The sequence below is a fragment of the Budorcas taxicolor genome, chromosome 1 (assembly GCF_023091745.1).
Source record: "Budorcas taxicolor isolate Tak-1 chromosome 1, Takin1.1, whole genome shotgun sequence".
In the NCBI taxonomy this organism is placed as follows: domain Eukaryota; kingdom Metazoa; phylum Chordata; class Mammalia; order Artiodactyla; family Bovidae; genus Budorcas; species Budorcas taxicolor.
In genome coordinates this window covers 10,982,734-11,009,953 of record NC_068910.1, presented here as the reverse complement: position 1 = coordinate 11,009,953, position 27,220 = coordinate 10,982,734, and the positions used below count along the sequence as shown (strand labels likewise).

Here is a 27,220-nt window from a genome sequence, read left to right as displayed (position 1 = left end):
TTCCTTACTACTTTCAAGATTCTCTGTCTCCTTCACTCTCCAATCTAATTGATCACCAAAATTCATCTGCATTCTCCATGGTATTTCTTCTCCATTCCTATTGCTCCCTAGCCATTATTTCTTGTCTGAATCATTTCCATGGTCTCTTTCCTCCCTCATTCCAGTCTTCTGCATTTTATACTCTCTCAGCATGGCTCAGGTGGTAAAGCATCTGTCTACAATGCGGGAGACCTGGGTTTGATCCCTGGGTTGGGAAGATCCCCTGGAGAAGGAAATGGCAATCCACTCCAGGACTATTGCCTGGAAAATCCCACGGACAGAGGAGCCTGGTAGGCTACAGTCCACAGGGTCACAAAGAGATGGACACGACTGAGCGACTTCACTTCAGCATTTAAAACCCACATCCAATCACATCACTCCATGGTTCTATCAGAGTAATAGTTCTATCAATTGGGGGCTTACAAAGGCTTGCATGATCTGGCTGATGTCTCTTTCTTGGTTTTATCTCACAATTGCTAACACGTACTTATATGTCAAAGTTACCAAGTATCTTACAGTTTGCTGGAATTACTACCTCCCTATGCTCTGTGCCATTTTGGGATGTCTTTTCTTTTGGCTTGCTTTTCTGTTGAAGCCCTGTTCATCCTTCAAGACTCATCTTAAGTATCACTTGCCTGGAAGCTTTAATTGGAAGCTTTCATAGATTTTTCTCAGCCCCAGGATATCAGTCACTCCCTCTAACAGCAGGAGTGTATATCTTAATTATTGCATGCAGCTCATAAACATTCTTGTTTGTGGTCTATCTGATCTCACTAGAGTAATTTTTAAACATGGGGACCATGCATGGGTTTCAGAGGTAACTATCAATTCCCTAAAATTGAGTGTAGAATTTTGTATGCAAAATCATACTTGTATTGTCCTGGGAAGAAATATTATCTGATCCTCCATAACCTAGAAAGAGCAACCAATATCCTAGATGGTGATATTCTTAAGAAAAAGCATGTCATGTTCATCTTTAATTTCACACCTATCACTTCATGACAACTGAACACAAATGCTTTTGTATTCTTATAAATATACATAAGCAAATATACAGAAGCAACTGATATGTCATTTGTACATGTTATTTAGGCAAATTTTCTGTGGTCCTTGACCAAGCAACATACTTTGCATCCTCTGCATTCCCTAAAAATATTACATTTTCTTAACAGAAATTTGTAATGTTTTCTAAAACTTGTAACTCTCACCAATATAGTCTCACCTCAAATATATTTTCCTCAAAGTGAGGCTTGACCCAGTCCCTTAGTCTAAGCTTAATAATCACCTTAGATTTCTTATGTTTATTTGTTTTACTTTAAAATTTCATACCTTTGTTTTAGTTACTTCTTCTCACTCAGCCTGCAAAATGTCACCCACCCTGGTCATCAATCAATTCAATATACTTTTATAATAACCAACAGATAGTTAAAGATTTATCTTAGAAGTACTGGTACACTGATAAACAACTTCCTACTGTATAACACAGGGAACTATATTCAATACCTTATAATAACCTATAATGGAAAAGAATCTGAAAAAGAATACATACACACACATACACACATAAAACTGAATCACCTTGCTATACACCAGAAACTAACACAACAATGTACATCAACTATAACTCAATAAAAAAATTTTAAGAAATGCTGGTACTTTATTTCCAGGGTTAATCACTACATTAACTAATAACTGGCTCTTTTCAGCTTCAGTATCTTCTCTTTTAGTAACTTCTTCATGCTGAAGGAACTCTCTTCACCAGCAAAACCAACTGAGAAACGACCCCAAGACATTACAGTAAGCCCAACAGCCCTACACAGTAACTCCCTTTAGAGATTGAGTATGATAGGCACTGTCCTGATAAGGAAGACCCCCTTAAATACACTTGAAACAAAGGTGAATGATTTTAGCAATATTGTTTCATAATGTAATTAGAGATAATAAGAGAGAAAAAAAACTAAGTGTGCAGGAACAAACTACCCTGTGTAATATTTCTTACCATTTTATAGAGGTCTGAGACACTGATCTGGTCTGAATCCACTACTTCAAAGTCCTTTCGAGGCACCAGATCCAGGCCCAAATGCCTAGGAAAGAGAAAGACCACATTCAGCATGCCGTGTCCTCAGATTACTCACCTCTCTTTATAAGCCTGGAAGCCTATGCCAGCCATGACCTTGTGGACAGAGGTTCAGATGCTGCCTTAGCAGAAACATGCCTTTATCCAGCTTAACTGTGACTCACAAAGAGTCAGACATGAACAACAATGTTCACCTTTAGATAAATCAATGAGGCCAGGAATTTTAAGACTGTGACAATTTTAGTCATCAAGCAGTTCTCCCTGTAATGCTAAAAAGGGATTCATTCAGTATCACATTTGTTAACAGACTGCTTGAGTTCATTATGGATGGATTTTCTTTTCTCATATCATTAATAAGTCACGTTTATTTTTCTATTTCCCCCTATCCTGCAAGTATGAACAAGGCTCAATCATGCATTACTTTCACTAGGATAAAAAAAAAACTAGTGTCCAAGTAGATATGGATTTCAAAGTCAAAATCAAAAATAAGCTTCTGGGAATTCCAGGAGGTCCAAAACTCTGTACTTTCAGTGCTGAGGGCACAGGTTCAATCCCTGGTTAGGAAATTGAGATCCTGCAAGGCATGTGGTATGGCCACAAAAAAAGGAAAACAATTACCTCTTAAAAGTATTAAACTCAAAGAAATGCATGTTTTGGTTGCATTTTATTTCATTTTCAACTTAATTAATATTGACGTTGGGTTATAGTAAAGACTTCACCACACATTAGCCAATATCTTAAGACATCTTAGATGGAAGTTTAACCAGAGAGCACTACTATTGAGGAAAACAAAATTTCAAAGATCTGGTGTAACTTGGGCAGAGGAACAAGTGATGATGATTAATGGTTGGTTAGGAGGCAATATAGGACACTGGAAATAACTCTGTACAGGAAGAGCTCTTAGGTTCAAATATGGTATATAATTTCTTTTCAATACATATTAGGTCCTTTCTCACTCTCTAGAACAACAGCTCTAAATCTGGAGGCTAATGGGATTAGGAGGTTGTGGAACCCCGCAACTACCTATACAAGTATGTGCATGTGTTCATGTATTCATTTTCTCTGAGCAGAGGGCCTGTAACTCTCATCAGGGTTTCAGAGATGCTCTGTAATCACCCTACTCTAAAACAAGTGTTAGGAATTACTGCACCCAGCAAAGTATTCCATAGATGATGGAAGGAGAAGTATACATTTATTTCTCTTCACCTAGATTATGAACTATGTTTAGAATGCTAACATATGCTAACAAATTCACTAGGGTCTTTCTGTGCATAAAACTCCCACTGAGAAATAAACCTTTACTACATTACACTGAGATCTGAAACTCTTATTTGAAATAAGTCATGTATACATCCAAAATGCAAAATTATTTTATTATAATTTATACCCTATTTTATAGGAAAAGGTTTTATTTTTTTATATTTTATATCAAGAGGTTCAAGAAATTGTAATAAGAAATAAGACTGATAAAATACAAATGGGAACTCAAACCTACATGAAGAAGCCATAAGTAAATACACTAATCACAAAGACTAGTATGATTACTATGACCAAAAATTAAAATTTAGATGTATAGTTTTTGGCAGGAAAGAAAAAAGAAACCTATTTTCCTATTAAAGGATAAAAATCTCATATTTTTCTGTTATCTATTACTATAATTTGCTTTATTCTACAATAGAGAAATGTGAGTTTTTAAAGAGGAAACAATTTTTTGGTACTAAATGCTAAAAAAAATAAACATTTAGTTTTTCATGATGAGAAAATCAGTAATATACTGTTGACCTTAACTACAATAGTTCATAGTTTAAAGGTAAAACCATGCCATCAAATATGATTCCTGAAGTTAATGCACTTAAATCTGTAAGAGATTTTATTTCCTATCTTCATACATCAAAGAGGTACTCCATTCAATCAGCTCTTACTAATTATTCTTAATTTCTCTGAAATAATGTCAGGCCTCTGGCTTCTAATACTTATAGCATGTAAAGGCAGCAGTGTCATGGAGAGCAAGATATAGTTGAAGTCCATCCTTTCTATCTCTCTCATCTTAAAAAGCAATTTATAATTTAAAGATAATGAAGTTATGATATCAAATTGATATTTGACCTAAAATATCAATTTATAATTTAAAGATAATGAAGTTACGATATCAAACAGTGGAAAGATCACAAAAATGATAATAGAATTTGTATAAGAAAGTGAAATTAGACAATTTATCAACCTAAAACATTTTACAAATTTTGTGTAGTCATGGTGTGAAAACTTCTTTAAACACAAAAATAAAGATTTCATGCATATTCTTTAACCACTGGTGGTCACAAAGTACAGGAGGTAGTCTCAATATTACAATAACTTAACAAAAAGAAAGACTGTACAAATAATCCAATCAAAACAGATATTTTCATTACAATAACTTAAGAAAAAATTCACATGGATCTAAGTCAGTAAGGCTATGAGAGTATGTGCCCAGTGGGAGTGCACCACATGCAGTCTCCAGGAGCTTGGCTGGAGGCATCTATGAAAACTCTACCTTAGCACTGTGAAAACCTTAGCTGGCCTGTCCATTCAATTATTCACCCATATATCCATCAACTCACATCAAAGACACTCGCTGAGGATCTATCATGAACCAAATGATGGTAGATACAGGAAATAAGAGTAGTTTTGAGCCAAGCAAATGTTCATATCCAGCATGTTAATTCTCCCCTAATAGCAAAGTGCTTTCACTCTCCTAGAAGTCGCTAGAACATAGTACCGTTGTTTCCTGTTTCATTATCTTGCTGCTTGCTGCTAAGTCACTTCAGTCATGTCCAACTCTGTGCGACCCCATAGATGGCAGCCGACCAGGCTCCCGAATCCCTGAGATTCTCCAAGCAAGAACACTGGAGTGGGCTGCCAGTTTCTTCTCCAATGCATGAAAGTGAAAAGCGAAAGTGAAGTCAGTCGTTCAGTCGTGTCCGACTCTTCGCGACCCCACGGACTGCAGCCTACCGGGCTCCTCCATCCATGGGATTTTCCAGGCAAGAGTACTGGAGTGGGTTGCCATTCATTATCTTAAAAGTAAGAAAATGATTAACAGGTGATCTAATTAAACCGAATGCTGATTTCCTTCTAAGATCATCTTCAATGGAAGGAAAATAGTTTCCAAGAGCTAAATTGAAGAACTCTCCTCAGAGGAAGAAGGCAGAGATGCTGCACAGGGAGAAACAACACATGTTCACTAAAACTGCACCCTGTAAAAGAGATTCCTGGCTCTCTTTCCTATAGAATATTCTAAAATAGTGAACGGTTAAGTGCAGGGGATGGTCAACTTAGTCTCTTCTCACAGCAAAGGAAGGTAGTGCATCAGAGTGGTTAGGAGCATGTGCTCTGATACTGGATTGCCTAGTTTGTATCTTGACTCTCCCACAAGTAGGACTCTTCTTGTCTCTTTTCGACTATCATAGACTAGTGTATGTACCCTCTTCCAACAACACAAGAGAAGACTCTGCACATGGACATCACCAGATGGTCAACACTGAAATCAGACTGATTATATTCTTTGCAGCCAAAGATGGAAAAGCTCTATACAGTCAACAAAAACAAGACCAGGAGGTGACTGTGGCTCAGATCATGAACTCCTTATTGCAAAATTCAGACTTAAATTGAAGAAAGTAGGGAAAACCACTAGACCATTCAGGTATGACCTAAATCAAATCCCTTATGATTATACAGTAGAAGTGAGAAATAGATTTAAGGGCCTAGATCTGATAGATAGATTGCCTGATGAACTATGGAATGAGGTTCGTGACATTGTACAGCAGACAGGGATCAAGACCATCCCTATGGAAAAGAAACGCAAAACAGCAAAATGGCTGTCTGAGGAGGCCTTACAAATAGCTGTGAAAAGAAGAGAAGCAAAAAGCAAAGGAGAAAAGGAAAGATATAAGCACCTGAATGCAGAGTTCCAAAGAATAGCAAGAAGAGATAAGAAAGCCTTCTTCACCATCAATGCAAAGAAATAGAGGAAAACACCAGAATGGGAAAGACTAGAGATCTCTTCAAGAAAATTAGAGATACCAAGGGAACATTTCATGCAAAGATGGGCTCAATAAAGGACAGAAATGGTCTGGACCTAACAGAAGCAGAAGATATGAAGAAGAGGTGGCAAGAACACAGAAGAACTGTATAAAAAAGATCTTCACGACCCTGATAATCACGATGGTGTGATCACTCACCTAGAGCCAGACATCCTGGATTGGGAAGTCAAGTGGGCCTTAGAAAGCATCACTATGAACAAAGCTAGTGGAGGTGATGGAATTCCAGTTGAGCTATTTCAAATTCTGAAAGATGATGCTGTGAAACTGCTGCACTCAATATGCCAGCAAATTTGGAAAACTCAGCAGTGGCCACAGAACTAGAAAAGGTCAGTTTTCATTCCAATCCCAAAGAAAGGCAATGGCAAAGAATGCTCAAACTACACAATTGCACTCATCTCACATGCTAGTAAAGTAATATTTAAAATTCTCCAAGCCAGGCTTCAGCAGTACGTGAACCGGGAACTTCCAGATGGTCAAGCTGGTTTTAGAAAAGACAGAGGAACCAGAGATCAAATTGCCAACATCCGCTGGATCATGGAAAAAGCAAGAGAGTTCCAGAAAAACATCTATTTCTGCTTTATTGGCTATGCCAAAGCCTTTGACTGTGTGGATCACAATAAACTGTGGACAATTCTGAAAGAGATGGGAATACCAGACCACCTGACCTGCCTCTTGAGAAATATGTAAGCAGGTCAGGAAGCAGCAGTTAGAACTGGACATGGAACAACAGACTGGTTCCAAATAGGAAAAGGAGTACATCAAGGCTGTATATTGTCACCCTGCTTATTTAACCTATATGCAGAGTACATCATGAGAAACGCTGGACTGGAAGAAGCACAAGCTGAAATCAAGATTGCCGGGAGAAATATCAATAACCTCAGATATGCAAATGACACCACCCTTATGGCAGAAAGTGAAGAGGAACTAAAAAGCCTCTTGATGAAAGTGAAAGAGGAGAGTGAAAAAGTTGGCTTAAAGCTCAACATTCAGAAAACGAAGATCATGGCATCTGGTCCCATCACTTCACGGCAAATAGATGGGGAAACGGTGGAAACAGTGTCAGACTTTATTTTGGGGGGCTCCAAAATCACTGCAGATGGTGACTGCAGCCATGAAATGAAAAGACGCTTACTCCTTGGAAGAAAAGTTATGACCAACCTAGATAGCATATTCAAAAGCAGAGACATTACTTTGCCAACAAAGGTCCATCTAGTCAAGGCTATGGTTTTTCCAGTGGTCATGTATGGATGTGAGAGTTGGACTGTGAAGAAGGCTGAGTGCTGAAGAATTGATGCTTTTGAACTGTGGTGTTGGAGAAGACTCTTGAGAGTCCCTTGGACTGCAAGGAGATCCAACCAGTCCATTCTGAAGGAGATCAGCCCTGGGATTTCTTTGGAGGGAATGATGCTAAAACTGAAACTCCAGTACTTTGGCCACCTCATGAGAAGAGTTGACTCACTGGAAAAGACTCTGATGCTGGGAGGGATTGGGGGCAGGAGGAGAAGGGGATGACAGAGGATGAGATGGCTGGATGGCATCACTGACTCCATGGACTTGAGTCTGAGTGAACTCCGGGAGTTGGCGATGGACAGGGAGGCCTGGAGTGCTGCGATTCATGGGGTCGCAAAGAGTTGTACATGACTGAGTGACTGAACTGAACTGAACTGAGACTAGTGTAAGGATTAATCCATGTAAAGCACTCACTACACTTCCAGGCACTGTGAACTGCTTCCGGTGTTACAATTATCATTATGTGTTATATCATTAGCTAAAACATGACTTAGAGTACAAGGATTGTGATTAAAGAGAATGTCCAAAAATAGACTCCTAAACAGATAGACACAAGCAGGAAGCATACAACTACATATCTATCAACTCATAGACACAGTTGAAAATTGGGAGAGAAGTACAACAAGTTTGTATATTGCCACACTGCTTATTTAACCTATATGCAAAGTACATCACATGAAATGCCAGGCCGGATGAATCACAAGCTGGAATCAAGATTTCCAGGAGAAATAAAAACCTCAGATGCAGGTGATACCACTCTAATGGCAGAAAGTGAAGAGGAACTAAAGGGCCTCTGGATGAGGGTGAAAGAAGAGAGTGAATATGCTACCTTAAAATTCAACATTCAAAAAACTAAAATCATGGCATCTGGTCCCATCACTTCATGGCAAATAGAAGAGGTAAAAAATGGAAGCAGTGACAGATTTTAGGCTCCTGGACTCCAAAATCACTACAGGCAGTGACTGCAGCCATTAAATTAAAAGACATCTACTCCTTGGAAGAAAAGCTATGACAAGCCTAGACAGCATATTAAAAAGCAGAGACATTAATTTGCCAACAAAGGTCCATCTAACCAAAGCTATGGTTTTTCCATTAGTCATGTATGGATGTAACAGTGGGACTATAAAGAAGGCTGAGCGCCAAAGAATTGATGCTTTCAAATTGTGGTGCTGGGGAACTCTTGAGAGTCCTTTCAACTGCAAGGAGATCAAACCAGTCAATCCTAAAGGAAATCAACTCTGAATACTCATTGGAAGGACTGATACTGAAGCTGAAGCTCCAATACTTTAGCCACCTGATGGAAAGGGCCGTCTCATTGGAAAAGACTCTGATGCTGGGAAAAACTGAAGGCAAAAGGAGAAGGGGGCAACAGAGGGCGAGACGGTCAGACAGGATCCCTGACTCAATGGACATGAATTTGAGCAAACTCTGGGAGATAGTGGAGGACAGAGGAGCCTGGTATGCTGCAATCCATGGGGTCAAAAAAGTTGGACACAACTTAGTGACTGAACAACAACAAATAGATGTAGTAGAGAACTGCTTCCAAATGGTCTTACTAATGGCTTAGGTGAATGTGTGTTTAGTAGCTCAGTGGTGTTGAACTCTTTGTGACCTTTAGGACTTAGCCACCAGGCTCCTCTGTCCACGGAATTTTCCAGGCAAGAATACTGAGTGGGTCTCCAGTTCCTCCTCTAGGGGATCTTCTCGACCCAGGGACTGAACCTATGTCTCCTGCACTGCAGGTAAATTCTTTACCCTCTGAGCCACTGGGAAAGCTTAGGTGAACAGTCTTCATAAAAATATTTAGTCTTCTTTCATAATTTGTTATTAATCACTATAATGACAATATTATTAATCACAATAATTAATGGATTAATCATTCAATAATTTCAATAATTCAATAAATATTTCTTAGCACCTACTCTATGCTAGGCTCATGCTGAACTAAGGGACACAGCAGTGAATGAGACATATTTCTACTCCTACCTTCTTTTAGGTGTGCTTCTCAAAAGTTCTAAATCTAACAAATTCTTTGAATTTTACATGTCTTTTGAATGTTCCATATTATATTTTCTTTTTAAAATATAATTTTATTTCTTTATTTCTGTTTGGCTGCACTGAATTTTTGTTGCTCTCTAGCTGTGTTGTGGGGGCTTCTCATGGCAGTGGTTTCTCTTGAGCAGAGCACAGCCTCTAGGCTGCATGGGCTTCAGTAGTTGTATAGCCCGTGGGCTCAGTACCTGTGACCCCCAGGCTCTACAGCATAGGCTCAATAGTTGAGGCACACGGGCTTAGTTGCTCTGCATCATGTGTGACCTTCCTGGATCAGGGATCGAACCCAAGTAATCTATGTTAACAGGTGGATTCTTAACCACTAGAACAGGGACACCCTCTATTCTACCATATCTTCTTCCTTCTGGGTTTGCTCATCTGAACCACAGAACAGAAAATAACCTGAAGTTAACTAATAATATCTGATGGATGTTTTAAGGCATTTAGGACTTATTAGGTTGGTGCAAACATAACTGCAGTTTTTGCATTGCTGAAATTTACCGTTTGATATTGAAATACAGTCTTAATAAATGTGATTATGTTATTTTAATTACATCATTTAAAATACATTACATTTTTGAAAACATTTTAAAGCACATTTCTTACTCAGTGTTTTTTGCTAATGACTTATTACTTTCTGTTTATTTTATATTTATTTCAGACAATGGAAATGATGTTAGACAAAAAGCAAATTCAAGTAATTTTCTTATTTGAGTTCAAAATGGGCCGTAAAACAGGAGACACAACTTGCAACATCAGCAATGCATGTGGCTCAGGAACTGCTAACAAACGTACAGTGTGGTGGTGGTTCAAGAAGTTTTGCAAAGGAGATAAGAGCCTTGAAGATGAGCAGCACAGTGCCTGGCCATTGGAAGTTGGCAGTGACCAACTGAGAGTAATCATCAAAGCTGATCCTCTTAAAACTACATGAGAAGTTGCCAAAGGACTCAATATCAACCACTCAACCATTCTACAGTCATTTGGCATTCGAAGTGAAGTGAAGTGAAAGTTGCTCAGTCATGTCCCACTCTTTGTGACCCCAAGGACTATACAGTCCATGGAATCCTCCAGGACATAATACTGGAGTGCATAGCCTTTCCCTTTTCAAGGGGATCTTTCCAACCCAGGGATTGAACTCAGGTCTCCCACATTGCAGGCAGATTCTATACCAGCGAGCCACAAGGGAAGCCTAAGAATAATGGAGTGGGTAGCCTATCCTTTCTCCAGGGGATCTTCCCTACTTAGGAATAGAACTGGGGTCTCCTGCATTGCAGGTGGATTCTTTACCAACTGAGCTATCAGGGAAGCCTTAGCATTTGAAGATAATTGGAAAGGTGAAAAAGCTTGGTAAGTGGGTGCCTCATGAGCTAACTAAAATTTTTTTAAAAATCATTGTTTTGAAGTATCATCTTCTCTTATTCCAAGTGGATCACAATAAACTGTGGAAAATTCTGAAAGAGATGGGGATACCAAACCACCTGACCTGCCTCTTGAGAAACCTATATGCAGATGAGGAAGCTACACTTAGAACTGGACATGGAACAACAGACTGGTTCCAAATAGGAAAAGGAGTACATCAAGGCTGTATATTGTCACCCTGCTTATTTAACTTATATGCAGAGTACATCATGAGAAATGCTGGGCTGGAGGAAGCAAAAGCTAGAGTCAAGATTGCTGGGAGAAATATCAATAACCTCAGATATGCAGATGACACAACCCTTATGGCAGAAAGTGAAGAGGAACTAAAGAGCCTCTTGATGAAAGTGAAAGAGGAGAGTGAAAAAGTTGGCTTAAAGCTCAACATTCAGAAAATGAAGATCATGGCATCTGGTCCCATCACTTCATGGCAAATAGATGGGGAAACAGTGGAAACAGTGGCTGACTTTATTTTGGGGGGCTCCAAAATCACTACAGATGGTGGCTGCAGCCATGAAATGAAAAGACGCTTACTCCTTGAAAGGAAAGTTATGACCAACCAGTATATTAAAAAGCAGAGACATTACTTTGCCAACAAAGGTCCATCTAGTCAAGGCTATGGTTTTTCCAGTAGTCATGTATGGATGTGAGAGTTGGACTGTGAAGAAGGCTGAGCGCCGAAGAATTGATGCTTTTGAACTGTGGTGCTGGAGAAGACTCTTGAGAGTCCCTTGGACTGCAAGGAGATCCAGCCAGTCGATCCTAAAGGAGATCAGTCCTGGGTGTTCACTGGAAGGACTGATGTTGAAGCTGAAACTCCAATACTTTGGCCACCTGATGCAAAGAGATGACTCATTTCAAAAGAGACTGATGCTGGGAAAGATTGAGGGCAGGAGGAGGAGGGGACAGAGGATGAGATGGTTGGATGGCATCACCGACTCAATGGACATGGGTTTAGGTGGACTCTGAGAGTTGGTGATGGACAGGAGGCCTGGCGTGCTGCAGTTCATGGGGTCACAAAGAGTAGGACATGACTGAGCGACTGAACTGAACTGAACTTCTTATTCTAGGCAACAAAAACAAACCATTTCTCAATCAGATTGTGACTTGTGACGAAAAGTGGATTTTATACAACCACTGTTAATGACTAGCCCAGTTGCTGGACTGAGAAGAAGCTCCAAAGCACTTCCCAAAGCCAAACTTGCATCAAAAAAGGTCATGCTCACTGTTAGCTAGTCTGATCCATTACTGCTTTCTGAACGGTGGAGAAACCATTATATCTGAGAAATATGCTCAGCAAATTGATGAAATGCATTGAAAATCACAACAGCTACAGCCAGGCATTGGTTAACAGAAAGGGCCCAGTTCTTCTCCATGACAGTGCCCGACCACATGTCATACAACCAATGCTTCAAAAGTTGAATGAAGTTTTGTTTCATCCGCCATATTCACCTGATATCCCACCAACTGACTACCACTTCCTTCAAACATCTTGACAAATTTTTGCAGGGAAAATGCTTCTATAACCAGCATGATGCAGAAAATGCTTTCCACGAGTTCACTAAATCCCAAAGCATGGATTTTTACACTACAGGAATAAGCTACCTTATTTCTCATTGGCAAAAAATGTGTTGATTGTAATGATTTCTATTTTGATTAATAAAGATGTGTTTGAGCCTAGTTATAATGATTTAAAATTCATGGTCCAAAACTGTAATTACTTTTGCACAAACCTTATAGTTCTTCCACAGAATCAATTGAGAAAAGCTAGAGATACTATGATTTTCTGTGGGCAGTAACCTTTTCTAGTATTTAAAAGGAGCATATATGTATAACAAATGAAAGCATGGTATACTTATACTTAAATAATAATAAAATGTAACATGTAACTAATAATAGCTACCTTTTACTGAACATTTACTTGGAATAGGCATTTTACATAGGATTTTATGTATATCCCCTCTAGAAACTATGAAAAGTACACAGTATTAAACCCATCTTAAAATCACTGCAGATGGTGACTGTAGCCATGAAATTAAAAGACACTTACTCCTTAGAAGAAAAGTTATGACCAACCTAGATAGCATATTCAAAAGCAGAGACATTACTTTGCCAACAAAGGTCCATCTAGTCAAGGCTATGGTTTTTCCAGTGGTCATGTATGGATGTGAGAGTTGGACTGTGAAGAAAGCTGAGCACCAAAGAATTGATGCTTTTGAACTGTGGTGTTGGAGAAGACTCTTGAGAGTCCCTCGGACTGCAAGGAGATCCAACCAGTCCATTCTGAAGGAGATCAGTCCTGGGATTTCTTTGGAGGGAATGATGCTGAAGCTGAAACTCCAGTACTTTGGCCACCTCATGCGAAGAGTTGACTCATTGGAAAAGACTCTGATGTTGGGAGGGATTGGGGGCAGGAGAAGGGGACGACAGAGGATGAGAGGGCTGGATGGCATCACTGACTCCATGGACTTGAGTCTGAGTGAACTCTGGGATTTGGTGATGGACAGGGAGGCCTGGCCTGCTACAATTCATGGGGTCGCAAAGAGTCGGACATGACTAAGCAACTGAACTGAACTGATAACTGAGTAAACCAAAGCCCAGTTTACTAAGCAGCCTATTAAGGAAGTACAGTTCAGCTTGTCTCAAGCTAGGTCTGTCTTACTCTGAACCCATGATATTTCCACTATACCTGTCACCTTTCCACTATTAATAATAACAATGAAGTTAAATACTAGTGGCTATCAGTGACTATAATCAATTTGATCAAAATAGTTTGAAGAATAATTTTGTGTCAATACATCAGTCCAGAAAGAACAAAAAACATAGACTGATGAATGAGCAGCCAACAGGCATAAGGAAAACCTACCCCGCTACTTAGGTATTTTCATGTAGTGCCTATGAAATGCAGGTACTATGGTAAGTGCAGGGTATGCTGATGAGCAAAACAGATGCACAAAGAATAAGTATGAACATGTGTGTGTGAGTATAAGGAAATTATTTGAACATGATAACTTGACAGAAGAGTTTTGACACATACATACTTTAAACATGGTTATCTCAGACTTAAGTATGACAAGCTACTGAATGATGATGGGCACAACATATTATATTAGAACTCCAAGAAGGCATTGGAACCTTCCACTAATTTCAGATGTCCTGAAGCTGGAAAATATCACTATGCCCTTAAAGAGAAAGTGAAAGTGAAAGTTGCTCAGTCATGTCTGACTTTTTGTGACCCCATGGACGGTCAGTCAGTCAGTCAGTTCAGTCGCTCAGTCGTGTCCGACTCTTTGCGACCCCATGAATCGCAGCACGCCAGGCCTCCCTGTCCATCACCATCTCCCGGAGTTCACTCAGACTCACGTCCATCGAGTCAGTGATGCCATCCAGCCCTCTCATCCTCTGTCGTCCCCTTCTCCTCCTGCCCCCAATCCCTCCCAGCATCAGAGTCTTTTCCAATGAGTCAACTCTTCGCATGAGGTGGCCAAAGTACTGGAGTTTCAGCTTCAGCATCATTCCCTCCAAAGAAATCCCAGGACTGATCTCCTTCAGAATGGACTGGTTGGATCTCCTTGCAGTCCGAGGGACTCTCAAGAGTCTTCTCCAACACCACAGTTCAAAAGCATCAATTCTTTGGCGCTCAGCCTTCTTCACAGTCCAACTCTCACATCCATACATGACCACTGGAAAAACCATAGCCTTGACTAGACGGACCTTAGTCGGCAAAGTAATGTCTCTGCTTTTGAATATGCTATCTAGGTTGGTCATAACTTTTCTTCCAAGGAGTAAGCGTCTTTTCATTTCATGGCTGCAGTCACCATCTGCAGTGATTTTGGAGCCCCCAAAATAAAGTCTGACACTATTTCCAGTGTTTCCCCATCTATTTGCCATGAAGTGATGGGACCGGATGCCATGATCTTCGTTTTCTGAATGTTGAGCTCTAAGCCAACTTTTTCACTCTCCTCTTTCACTTTCATCAAGAGGCTTTTTAGTTCCTCTTCACTTTCTGCCTTAAGGGTGGTGTCATCTGCATATCTGAGGTTATTGTTATTTCTCCCGGCAATCTTGACCCCAGCTTGTGCTTCTTCCAGCCCAGCGTTTCTCATGATGTACTCTGCATATAGGTTAAATAAGCAGGGTGACAATATACAGCCTTGACATACTCCTTTTCCTATTTGGAACCAGTCTGTTGTTCCATGTCCAGTTCTAACTGCTGCTTCCTGACTTGCTTACAGATTTCTCAAGAGGCAGGTCAGGTGGTCTGGTATTCCCATCTCTTTCAGAATTGTCCACAGTTTATTGTGATCCACACAGTCAAAGGCTTTGGCATAGTCAATAAAGCAGAAATAGATGTTTTTCTGGAACTCTCTTGCTTTTTCCATGATCCAGAGGATGTAGTCCATGGAATTCTCCAGCCCAGAATACTCCAGGCCAGAATACTGGAGTGGGTAGCTATTCCTTTCTCAAGGGGATCTTCCGAACCTAGGGATTGAACCCAGGTCTCCCACATTGCAGGCAGATTCTTTACCTGCTGAGCCACAAGGGAAGCCCCAAAATACTAGAGTGGGTAGCCTATCCCTTCTCCAGGGGATCTTCCCAATCCAGGAATCAAACCAGGCTCTCCTGCACTGCAGGCGGATTCTTTACGAACTGAACTATCAGGAAAGCCGAAAAAGAAAGTACTAACCCATAAACCTATCCAAGTCCTAGCTAAGAATCTACTCAGAGGAAACTCCGGAGTAGCTGTATTTTTCACATAGTACAACCCAAATTATTGCTTGTGTTGCTTCCTCCAAGAGCAACTCCCTTGGTGAAGAACATAAACTAAGTGGGAGGAAAGAGATATGGGTGGGTGGGTTGAGATCTTTGAAAACCTAAGAGAAGGTGCAAAAGAGAGGCAAGGGAGGGAAATATTAGATTGGTCAAAAAGTTCATTTGGGTTTTTCTGTAAGAAACCCAGTAATATGACAGAGAGGAAGAGAAAGAACAAAATAACTATAAAGTATACATTTATTGGTGATTTGTCTCAAATGATGATACTTCACAATAAAAAGATAACCAATTTTCTCATTTGATACTTGGAATCTATAGAAACATCATTCTAATTCAACAAAAGCTCATAAATGTTCACATTTTATTCAAGTCTGTACTTTTTACTAAAAAAGAAATACAAAAATCCCATAAATTATTCTAAGAGTAAAATATTTCTTACTCCTAGAATAGGTATTTTTCTAAGGCAAAGATCAATTAGGCTGTGTCAGTAGTCCTGGGTTAATGTAACTTTAACTCAGCTATGCTGTATTTATTGTGGTGATGGAAATTTTGCTCAATATCTTTATGGAAGGCATCAAAAATATTAAATTAACATATTAAAATTACATTGCTAGACAAATTATTTTAAAATTCCCTTGGCGAAGATATAATTAATTGACTTATTCTTTGAATAGAAGACTTTAGTAGAGATGATGGCTAGTTAATTTGAATACAGCCTTGTTTTAATGCCCTTCCTGTATTTTAGGACACAGTATTATAAATGCTGATTGCTACTTAATACAATTTTAATAATTTTCATTTATTGAATGAGTGTGCACATAGGTGATGAGGCCAACAAGTATAAGCCATGTAAATTTAGTGTTGGAATCTTCAAATTTTCAGCCAAATAAATAATAATGCCTAATCTCAGGGAACAAAATAAAATGGCTATTATGTAGATGTGGAGAGCTCTGCATTTAATTTAAACTCTGAATAAAATATTGACTATAGTACCAGTTTAGTTTTTATCCTGGGAAGTTCAAACTCATGTTGAAGCAGATATATACTATGGGCATACAGTACAGATAACAAAACAAAGATCAAATAACCCACAGACTACAGATACTGACAATAATTTTCCTGGTTTTAAGACTCACACTTAAAAAAAATCATGGTAAAGCCCTGCATAAACTATATGGGCTTTGGTATCAGTTCTGGGTACAAACACCAGCTCTACCACTCACTACGCAACAAAGAAAAAGTGCTTCTGAGCCTTACTTTCCTCACAGGGTAAAACAGAGCTCTTGCTTTGGAAGAATATAATAGCATTTCATTATAACTATGCATACGAGTTAGACCAGGTACTTGCCACAGTGATACAGGTTGATGTACTCAAGAAACTATTAATAGCTGTTATTAAGAGGTTCTGAAATAGATTCTGAAAAGGCAGAGCTATAAGGCCTAAGAGTCTAAAGAAAAAGGCACAAAGTTTAAAATTATATATGATTAATACTTCATTACATCAATTACAATGTAAAAACACATTCAGAAAATATTGATTATGCACTCACAACATGCCAACATATGCTAAGCTTCAATATTTTATGGTATTTTTAAGTGTTAGTGGAACAAGAAGTGTAGAGCTATGAGGGCATAAAAGGTGGACAATGGATATGGTTATCGGTGCTCAGCTGTTGCATGGAGCAGTCTCCTTTAGTTGACCTAATGGTATGGAATGACTTCATTTTGCAGTACACCATCTCTTCTTTCAAATTAAGAAGGAATATTTTTTAAAGGTTTACTCAGTTCAAGTGAGAACCAGAGAGAATAGTCCCATCAGTTTGTCTTTTTCCTTTAATAATAGTAGACCTACAAAGTTGTCATTTGAGTTTTTTTAAGTGACTGTATTTTCCACCGGGGGTAGAGGGGAAAACAGAATGAAGAACTAGGGAAAGAAAGAAGTGGAAGGGGAGGGAGAAAGGAGGCAAGAAGATAAAGAAACACCTGGAGAGGAGGATCAAAGAAGAAAGGAGGGAGAAGGTTTACAAAATGTGGGGGGACGGAATTACGTTCCTGGTTTTTGTTTATTAAAATGAACATATAAACACTCCCCCAAACACACACACAAGCATGTTCCTACTTTGCTGAGAAAAAGTTATTAATGAAGGTGGAACAGCTCTGTACTTGGCTGATAGATACTTCAGTGTTCTCTGTCTTTTTCAAATACAATTTGAACTTGTTTCCAAGCTATCATCTTTAAGTTTTAAGATTTGATTGCAAAATATAATTGGTCTGTTTTGTAACTTTCATCATAAAGAGGTATTGATATTTCTAAAATATTTCTCTTGTGAATTTACTGATATGTATAGTACAGTGAAACTGCAACATAGGATTTATATAACTGTTATTACCACCAGTTCAAGACTAACAATTTGCTTGGCACAAAGTGATGATGTGTTTGCAAATTATAATTATTGATTGTTTAAAATAAATACAATGATACCATTTTATATATATTCTACTGTCTTGAGCAGAGGAGGCAGGATCACCAGCTATGCATATTACATTTGCTAAGATTTTTATTGCCTAAAGTTAGATTTAGAGAATACTGTCTGATTTATGGTACATTTGAATCCATGTTATCTCATACAAGGAATCTGTGATGTGTGCCAAGCAATCCTGTTAACAGTCAAGAGAGGCTGTAATTTAATAAAACAAATAAGGACAGGATATTGTCACTTTGAAAGATCACAAATAACTAAAATTATTATTGTTATCTCTAGGAAAATAAAACAAAAAGCTAGGAAATGGTTGAGGAAAGAGTAAACAGAGATTCAGTCTAGGCGATCCAACAACCAGATGTTATATTTCCAGGAAAAGAACAAAGGCAATAAAGAGGAAATTCTGAAAAAATGATAGAAGAGAATTTCCCAGACCCAAAGACCAGGTGACTTAGGACTGGAAGAGCCCATCAAACACCTAGTATAATAAATGGGAGAAGAAAAAACAAAACCCACAGCAGGGTACATTAAGCCAATTATGAAAGACCAATTATATGACTCCATTTATATTAAATGTCCAGAATAGGCAAATCTTTAGAGATAGATGAGGGAGATGATAACTAAAAAGCACAGCTCTTTAAGGGGTGATAAAACTGATTCTGGTGAAGATTGTATTAAGTCTGTGAATGTACTAAAAATCATTAAACTGTCTGATTTAAATTGGTGATCTGTACTTAGCCATAAAAAAGAACCCATTTGACTCAGTTCTAATGAGGTGGATGAACCTAAAGCCTATTATACAGAGTGAAGTAAGTCAGAAAGAGAAAGACAAATATCGTATATTAATGCATACATATGGAATCTGGAAAGATAGCACTGAGGAACCTATCTACAGGGCAGCAACAGAGACACAGACACAGAGAACAGACTTGTGGACACGGGTAGAGATGGGGGGAGAGGGTGGACGAACTGAGAGAGTAGCGCTGAAACATGCACATTACCATACGTAAAACGAGACAGCCAGTGGAAATTTGCTATACGATGCAGGGAGCTCAAATCTGGTGCCCTGTGACAACCTAGAAGAGTAGGATGGGGCAGGAGGTGGGAGGGAGGCTGAAGAGGGAGGGGACATATATATACCTATGGCTAATTCATGTTGATGTAAGGCAGAAACCAACATAATATTGTAAAGCAATTATTCTCCAATTAAAAATAAATAAATTCAAATTAAAAAATTAAAAATTGGGGATCTGTATGGTGTGTGAACAAGACTGCTAATGCTAACGTGTGTTAGTTGCTCAGTCATGTGCGACTTTTTGTGACCCCATGAACTGTAGCCAGGCTCCTCTGTCCATGGAATTCTCTAGACAAGAATACTGGAGTGGGTGGCCATTCCCTTCTCCAGGGGATCTTCCTGACCCAGGGATTGAACCCAGGTATCCTGCATTGCAAGTAGATTCTTTACCATCTGAGTCACCAGGGAAGTCACCAGGGAAGCTAATGTTAATAAACTTGTTTAAAAAAAGATATTTCAGTATTCTGGGAATGAAGGGGAAAATCTTACCTTCCTGTTCTCTTCCTGAATTCTTTTTTGAAGTCCTATTCTCTCTTCCTTTTTCATAGCATTTTATAATACATAATGAATCTTCTTGATTCTCTTTGAGGATACTCAGGAATTTTTAACATTCTTTGCTAGTCTCAAGCTCTCTCTGGGACCAGGTATTTTATTCATCTCCCTTTATTCCCTGTGAAAGTATTTCTTCAAATACCTGGTAATACTTGATTGTCCGTTCAAATTTAAAAGGGATTGCTGCTGCTGCTAAGTTGCTTCTGTTGTGTCTGATTCTGTGTGACCCCACAGACGGAAGCCCAGAAGGCTCCCCCATCCCTGGGATTCTCTAGGCAAGAACACTGGAGTGGGTTGCCATTTCCTTCTTCAACGCATCAAAGTGAAAAATGAAAGTGAAGTCGTTCAGTTATGTCTGACTCTTAGCGACCCCATGGACTGCAGCCCACCAGGCTCCTCCACCCATGGGATTTTCCAGGCAAGAGTACTGGAGTGGGCTGCCACTGCCTTCTCCGAAAAGGCACTAGAGACATGCAGAGATTTTATACATGGGTGAATGGCTAGCAGGTTTCTCTTTCTGGTAGGTGGAAGGGATCTGGTCATTATACTTCGAAACCCTTAAATGTGTCACAATGGAAGGCTTTCCAATAAAGTCCCAGTTCAAACATTTGTTGCCCAGTTTCCCACTAGGCAGTTGGTCTTTGTTCATCTAAAGGGGAAACAGATGGCTGCCAGGCTTTCCACTCATGGTGGTGAACTACTACTTTACATACTTTTAAGCACCTCCTTTTTTAAGCTCCAGCACACACTCCCTTTCTTTCATGATTCTAGCAGCTGCAAGGTAGACCAGCTCCTTCATTAGCTAAGGTTTCCTCCATATTATAGGCTTCTTCTGCCACTAATCCTCCATCTATTTTTCAGCTTCTAGAAATGGGCTCATATTTCCCATTTATTGCTGGGCTTCTCCCATTCTTTTTTTTTTTTTTTATCATTTCAATGATGTCTTGAGGAGGAGAGGAGCTAAACACTTGCTCTAAAATATACTTTCAGGTATATGTATACCTTAAATAGGAAGCAATCTAGTCACTTCAAAGTTCAATGGGCCCGATTTTAAGAGAATATGACAAAAGCATTTGAGAATTATATCAATTATTAAGTCTGGAGGAAATAAAACCTGAGTACTATCTACTCTAGCTTCCCATGTCAAAGTCTTATAATTTTACTTGAATGGCAATAGCAAATAAGCATACCCACTGCATAAATACAGGACTATTTCTGAATGAAAAATTAGTTAAGAATATTCTGAAGTACAGATGTAGACAGTTTCTGTTTGTAGTATATGCTTACTCAGATTCATTATATGACTGCAAGATGTAAAGGACACTAAATTCACAAGAAATTAAAAGATACTAAAGGATGAAACAAAAGAGTATTCTGATTACTGAGGTCTATGACCAAGGAATATGAGCTGGAAGAAAGCCCAGAGGTTAATGCAGTCCAATTATTTAATTTTCTGGAAGTGAAAATAGAGGCTGAAAATAGAGACTGACAGAGTTTCAGTGAGTAGAACCAACCAGTGAATATCCTTTGCTATAAAGTAAAAGAAACAACTACTCATTGTAAAACATGATCAAAGCTTAGTGGCGAATACAACCATGTCTTTTCATTCCTAAAGATAAGCTTTGATCAGGTACAAACTCCATAAGGACTGAGTTATCATACGTGAAACTGAGAGATGCCCGAATGATATTCATACTTACTCATTGCCCCAGTCCAGGCGCACGGTGATGTGCCGCTTAACCTCCCGCACCTGATCCTGAGTCAGGTGACCAGACAGCAGCTGCCTTCGAAGGTCAATAAGTTCATTCATCACATGGCGCAGCTTGTAGAAAAGATCTACTTTATGTTTCTGAAAGGGCATTTTTGGTGTTGGGTGAAATAAAAAGAGGGATATGGAAAGGGAATGAAAAAAAAGAGAAACAGTTAAACTATGAAAAGTGCTCATTTCTCTGAACCTCTAAAAAAATAAAAGGCAATGTAAAGAGAAGCTTATTTAAGAATGTTAAAACAATGTCCTTAGTTCCTACTGTCTAAAAATCTCTATAAAGTGATATCTAACAACATAATTGACCTGGCTCATGTAAAATGCCATTTGTTTACTCTATCCTAGACTATTAATTTTCCAGTAAGTTACTAAACTCAATTACAACAAAAAGAAACAGAGAAACCTAGAGAGGTTTTCACTGACAGAAGTTACTCTGTATGTTACAACGAAGATTTCAACCATCCAGCAACATCTCTGGTTTCTCCAGAAGAATACTCAAGTTGCGGGAGGGAGGGAGAGAATCACTTGCCCTATTTTGAAGGAACTGCTCCAACATAAAGTTACAGTCTCTGGAGTGAGATTCATTCCAGGTTTCCAGGCCTCATCTAGTTTTAATTAGCTTTTGAAAACAGTATGTGTCCCCAGTGTCACAGATTTCTACTCTTTTCAGTTCAATAAAAAGTCTCACCTTTATAAGAGTTAAGTGGAAACATCTTAATGAACTTAATTATGGACATCACAGTGCTTTTAACCTTACAAGTAAAAACTGTAAATGCTATGACAGTACACAAATGCTTATCAAAAAGATTCATTTAAGAACACAGGTTTAAAAACTAAAGTTCTATTTGCTCAGAAGTGAAATCTTGATTTTGGAATTTTTGATTCCTGTTTCTATTATAGAGAAGCACAATTTTATATGATAATTAAAATTCCTCAAATGTAACTAGTCCAAAAGAACGCTTTTAAGGACAGATCAATCTTCACCAGAGTGTTAGTAAAGTCTCTATCTGGGATTTCCCCTAAAGAGACACTTGCCAAAATAAGCTGGATTCAAAATAAGCTGGCTATAAACAAATTTATAATTAAAATTATAAAAAGTAAATTACAAATTAGTAGAATCAGCTAATGTTTTTAAGTAGCCCTGATCTTATGATTACAATGTTTGGAATAACGTGGTACTCAGAAATCATCTAATGGAGCATTAGATTTATAAAGGTCCATTTTAAAGAGAAGTTATTTTTAACTATTAATAGGAGACCTTAGTAATCACCCACTCGAACTCCATCAAGCTGTTCTTTCTTTACTCAATGAACATATGAAGAAAGGTTAAGCACCTTGATGGTACACAATGCTGGCAGACGGACAGGACCCAAATTTTCGCCAGCGCAAAAGCAACAAAGCCTAAGCAAACTGCATCTGCAAAACTGAGAGCTTGAAGCAACAGTGGCAATGTGCTGTTTTCTTCCAGCACATGCATTTCTCTTTGACCAATCAGGGCTACCCGTCTGAATTTAAAATAGGAAGTTAGGATTAATACTTTCCCATCAAGCCATATGCAACAATCCACTATACAGACATACAAGCATTTATTAATGCACTCAGTTAACAAACACTTATGGAGCACCTGCTGGGTGCTATAACTTTGTTGTGATCCTAAGTCCCTACTCTCATGGTGCTTTCATTCTAGAGAGCAGAGACAGACCACACAGGCAAGTACATAATGGTGGTGAGATATACATAATATCTCATATACAAAAACATAATTCTAAGAAGAAAAATTAAAGCAGAACAGGAACAATGGGTGACCAAAGGGTGAGTTGGCTGGGAAACAGAAGGTACTGCTTCAGGTAGAATAGTCAAGGAAAGGCTTCTTTGAGAGCTGAACTTTAAATAGAAACCTGAATGAAATATGGTGACAGCATTTAGGAAAACTGGGGAAATTTTACAGACATGAGAAACAGCAAGAGTAAATGCCTCAATATGGAAGTAGACTTGGCATATTCACAGAGAACAGATCAGTGCATCTGAAGCAAAACGAACAACGGGGAAAGTGGTGATCATGCAGTGAGAGGCAACATGGGACCAGATTAGGCTGGGTCTTTGTTAATTATAAGGACTTCCCTGGTGGCTCAGATGGTAAAGCGTCTGTCTACAATGTGGGAGACCTGGGTTTGATCCCTGGGTTGGGAAGTTCCCTGGAGAAGGAAATGGCAACCCACTTCAGTACTCTTGCCTAGAAAATCCCATGGATGGAGGAGCCTGGTGTCCATGGGGTCGCAAAGAGTCGGACCCAACTGAGCGACTTCACTTGTTAATTATATTAGGGGCTTAAGCTTTTATTCCTAGCAAAATTGGAAGCCTCTGGAGATTTGGAGCAGAAACATAATGTGATATGACAGAAGTCCTGAAAGCATTACTCTGAGTGCTCTGTGCAAAGAGTCAGTGGGGGTTCCAGATAGGAAACTATTTATTGCAACAATTCCCAAGATGATGGCTGACAGGACAAAGGTAAGAATGGTAAAGGTAAACGTTTCAGGGTTTGGAACTTTGACAAGTTTTGCAGTTAGAGCTGTCAATATCTGCTGATAGACTGGATGTGAGATATGAATGGAGTCAAGGACCATTCTTTTCCTAGACCGAGAAGCAGGCCTGGAAGAGGCAAACAAGGTTCAACTTGGACATGCTAAGTTTGACACTGAGTTTCAACACTTAGAGGTCAGAAAAGTGAGGAGAATCTAGCAAAGGAAACTACGAAGCAAGCAGCAAGGTGAGAGGAAAAGCAAGAGAGTACAGAAAACAGGAGTTAAAGGCTTTGTTAAATGTACTGAGAGGTTACACGAAACACAGACTGAGAACTGGCCACTGTTCTTGGCGCTGTGGTGGCCACTGACGGGATGGCTAGGATGGTCTCAAGGTCGATGGGGAAGGAGGGGACAGACAAGGCACAGACAACACTTCTGCAGACTCTCACTAACTGGAAGCAGAGAAACAGGGTAGCAAAGCTGCGTTGTGCCATTAGCAAAGAGTCAGTCGCTCAGTTGGGTCCAACTCTGTGACCCCATGGACTGTAACCCACCAGGCTCCTCTGTCCATGGAATTTTCCAGGCAAGAATATTGGAGTGGGTTGCCATTTCCACCTTCAGGGGATCTTCCCAACCCAGGGGTCGAACTCAGGTCTCTCGCACTGTAGGCAGATTCTTTACCATCTGAGCCACCAGGCAGGATTTTTAAAAACAAAACACAATTTTAGGCTATCTGTATGCTGAAGGGAATAATCTGGTAGAGGGGAAAATTTGATGATGTGGGTGTTAAATCTTTGAGTTGTCAAGAAGAGATGGGTCCCAGGTTAAAAGAGGAGGTTTTGCTTAAGCAGGATATTCCACTGTCATAGAAAGGAAAGGCACACACAACTGAGTAATGACACCAGCAGTCAGGAGATTCGGTGACAGAACTAAATTTTCCCTTTGGATGTTTTATTCTCAAGGAAATAAAAAAGCAAGGTCACCAGCTAAGAGTGAGTAGAGTGGGAGGGGGTGTTAGAGGTTTGAGAACAGAAGAAAAGATCTTAAAAAAAGTTTCATAGAGAGTGGTAACAAATTGTCAAGGGAAAGATAGCTCAACTGTTAGATTGTTTTGACTTTGTGAACACTAATTAAAAGTGCAGTTTTGTGTTTATTTTAAATCACATATAATGAAGTATATTGATACTGAAATATCATATATATACGTATGAGGGGGCTTCCCTTGTAGCGTCTGCCTACAATGCAGGGGACCCGGGTTCGATCCCTGGGTCGGGAAGTTCCCCTGGAGAAGGAAATGGCAACCCACTCCAGTATTCTTGCCTGGAAAATCCCATGGACAGAGGAGCCCGGTTGGCTACAGTCCATGGGGTCGCAAAGTCAGACACAACTGAGCGACTTCACTTCACTTCAAATACATGTGTGTGCATGTATACATGCACACACATAATATATACTCACATACACATACATAGAATATCTATATAACAAACACGCACACACACATACATATACTATCAATGCAAGAATATACTAATACATTCTTTTAAGGCATTACATGGTTATTTTTTTAAAATCAAGAGTTTCTAACAGATTGTATTTTCCAAAGATGACAACAATATCTCCCATCCCAAGTACTCTTCTGCAAAAATATGAATCTGACACTCCCCTAGAATGAACTGGAGCCCATTTTTTCTTTCTTTCCTTTTCCTTTTTTGGCTGTGCCTTGCAGCTAGGAGGATCTTCATTCCCTGGTCAGGGACTGAACCTGAGCCACCGAGTGAAAGCATGGAGTCCTAACCACTGCACCGCCAGAGAAGTCCCTGGAACCTATTTCTTTACAGCCCTAAATCTGGGCAGGCCCTAAGACTGCTCTGACCAATCCAGTGGTGAGCTGGGACAGCAGTCAGTAGGCTAGTTCTAGACACAGCCCTTAACCAGTCTGGCAGCGTCTGTTTCCTGTCTCTTGGAATACATGTTCTTGGGAGGTTGCCTCTCAGAATCCAGCTGCCATGCTGTGAAATGCCCAAGCTATGTGGAGAGGCTACAAGGAGACACTCCACTACGCCATCTCAGCTGTGGGGGTGAGCAACGTCAGATGCCACGCCTAGTCGAGCCACACCTTCAGAAGAGTATAGCTTCTACCCACATGTGACTACAACAGAACGATAAACCCTACGTAAAACTGCCCAGCTGACCTCACTATACCCAGAGAAGAATGAAATACAGTAAATCGCTGTTTTAAGCCACTAAGCTTTGGAGTAGTTCGTTATGTAGATAAACCAGCACAACTGTACGGTATTTTTTTCCAATAGAAAAATCAGTTACTGTTTCTAATTATATAAAGCTGGGAATACTAATCTGCAATAAGAAAGAAACAGATCATACAATCAGAAAGCAGCCCTGTTATTATAATCAATGTGGTGCTAACTTCTTTTTCCAGGCCAACCTAATGGCCTCTTTGACCAGAGGTCCTAGCACTAGAGGCTCCACCAGCATTGCTCCGACACCACACAGTACCTAGCAGAAGAGAACACACACCATTCACCATGAATAATCTGGGAGACTGACTCCAGAGCACACAATTTACCTGCGAGCACTTGATGCCACAGGACAGCTAAACATCCCACTCAGCTGAAAAATTCTTTTCTTCTGAGAAACCTGCTCCTTAGTAGACCAAACTAACAGTATATAAGGGATACACCATGAGATGGCTGGATGGCATCACTGACTCGATGGACGTGAGTCTGAGTGAGTTAGTGATGGACAGGGTGGCCTGGCATGCTGAGATTCATGGGGTTGCAAAGAGTCAGACACGACTGAGCGACTGAACTGAACTGAACTGAACTGAACTGATGGATATTGTGAGTTTGGTTCCAGATCACCACAATAAAGTGAATACGAACATAAAGAGTCACACAGATTTTTTGGCTTCCCAGTGCACATAAAAGTTAGGTTTACACTAAGCTGTAGTCTATTAAATGTGCAATAGCAATAATGTCTAAAGAAACACTGTATATATCTCAATTTAAAATATCTTATTGTTAAAAAATGCTAACCATCATCTGAGCCTTTTGTGAGGAGGAAAAGGAGTATGACAGCA

The 27,220-nt window shown here is 39.5% G+C and overlaps 1 protein-coding gene across 1 annotated transcript in view; it reads right to left on the bottom strand.

Moving 5' to 3' along the window:
* DOCK3 (dedicator of cytokinesis 3) overlaps positions 1-27,220 on the bottom strand; it is a 285,077-nt gene that overhangs the window by 153,245 nt on the left and 104,612 nt on the right. The window contains exons 6-7 of the mRNA XM_052637625.1: positions 21,534-21,682; positions 2,039-2,123 (exon numbers count right to left, since the gene is read on the bottom strand). Coding sequence (XP_052493585.1) covers positions 2,039-2,123; positions 21,534-21,682 — 234 coding nt within the window. The remainder of the gene's footprint in view (positions 1-2,038; positions 2,124-21,533; positions 21,683-27,220) is intronic.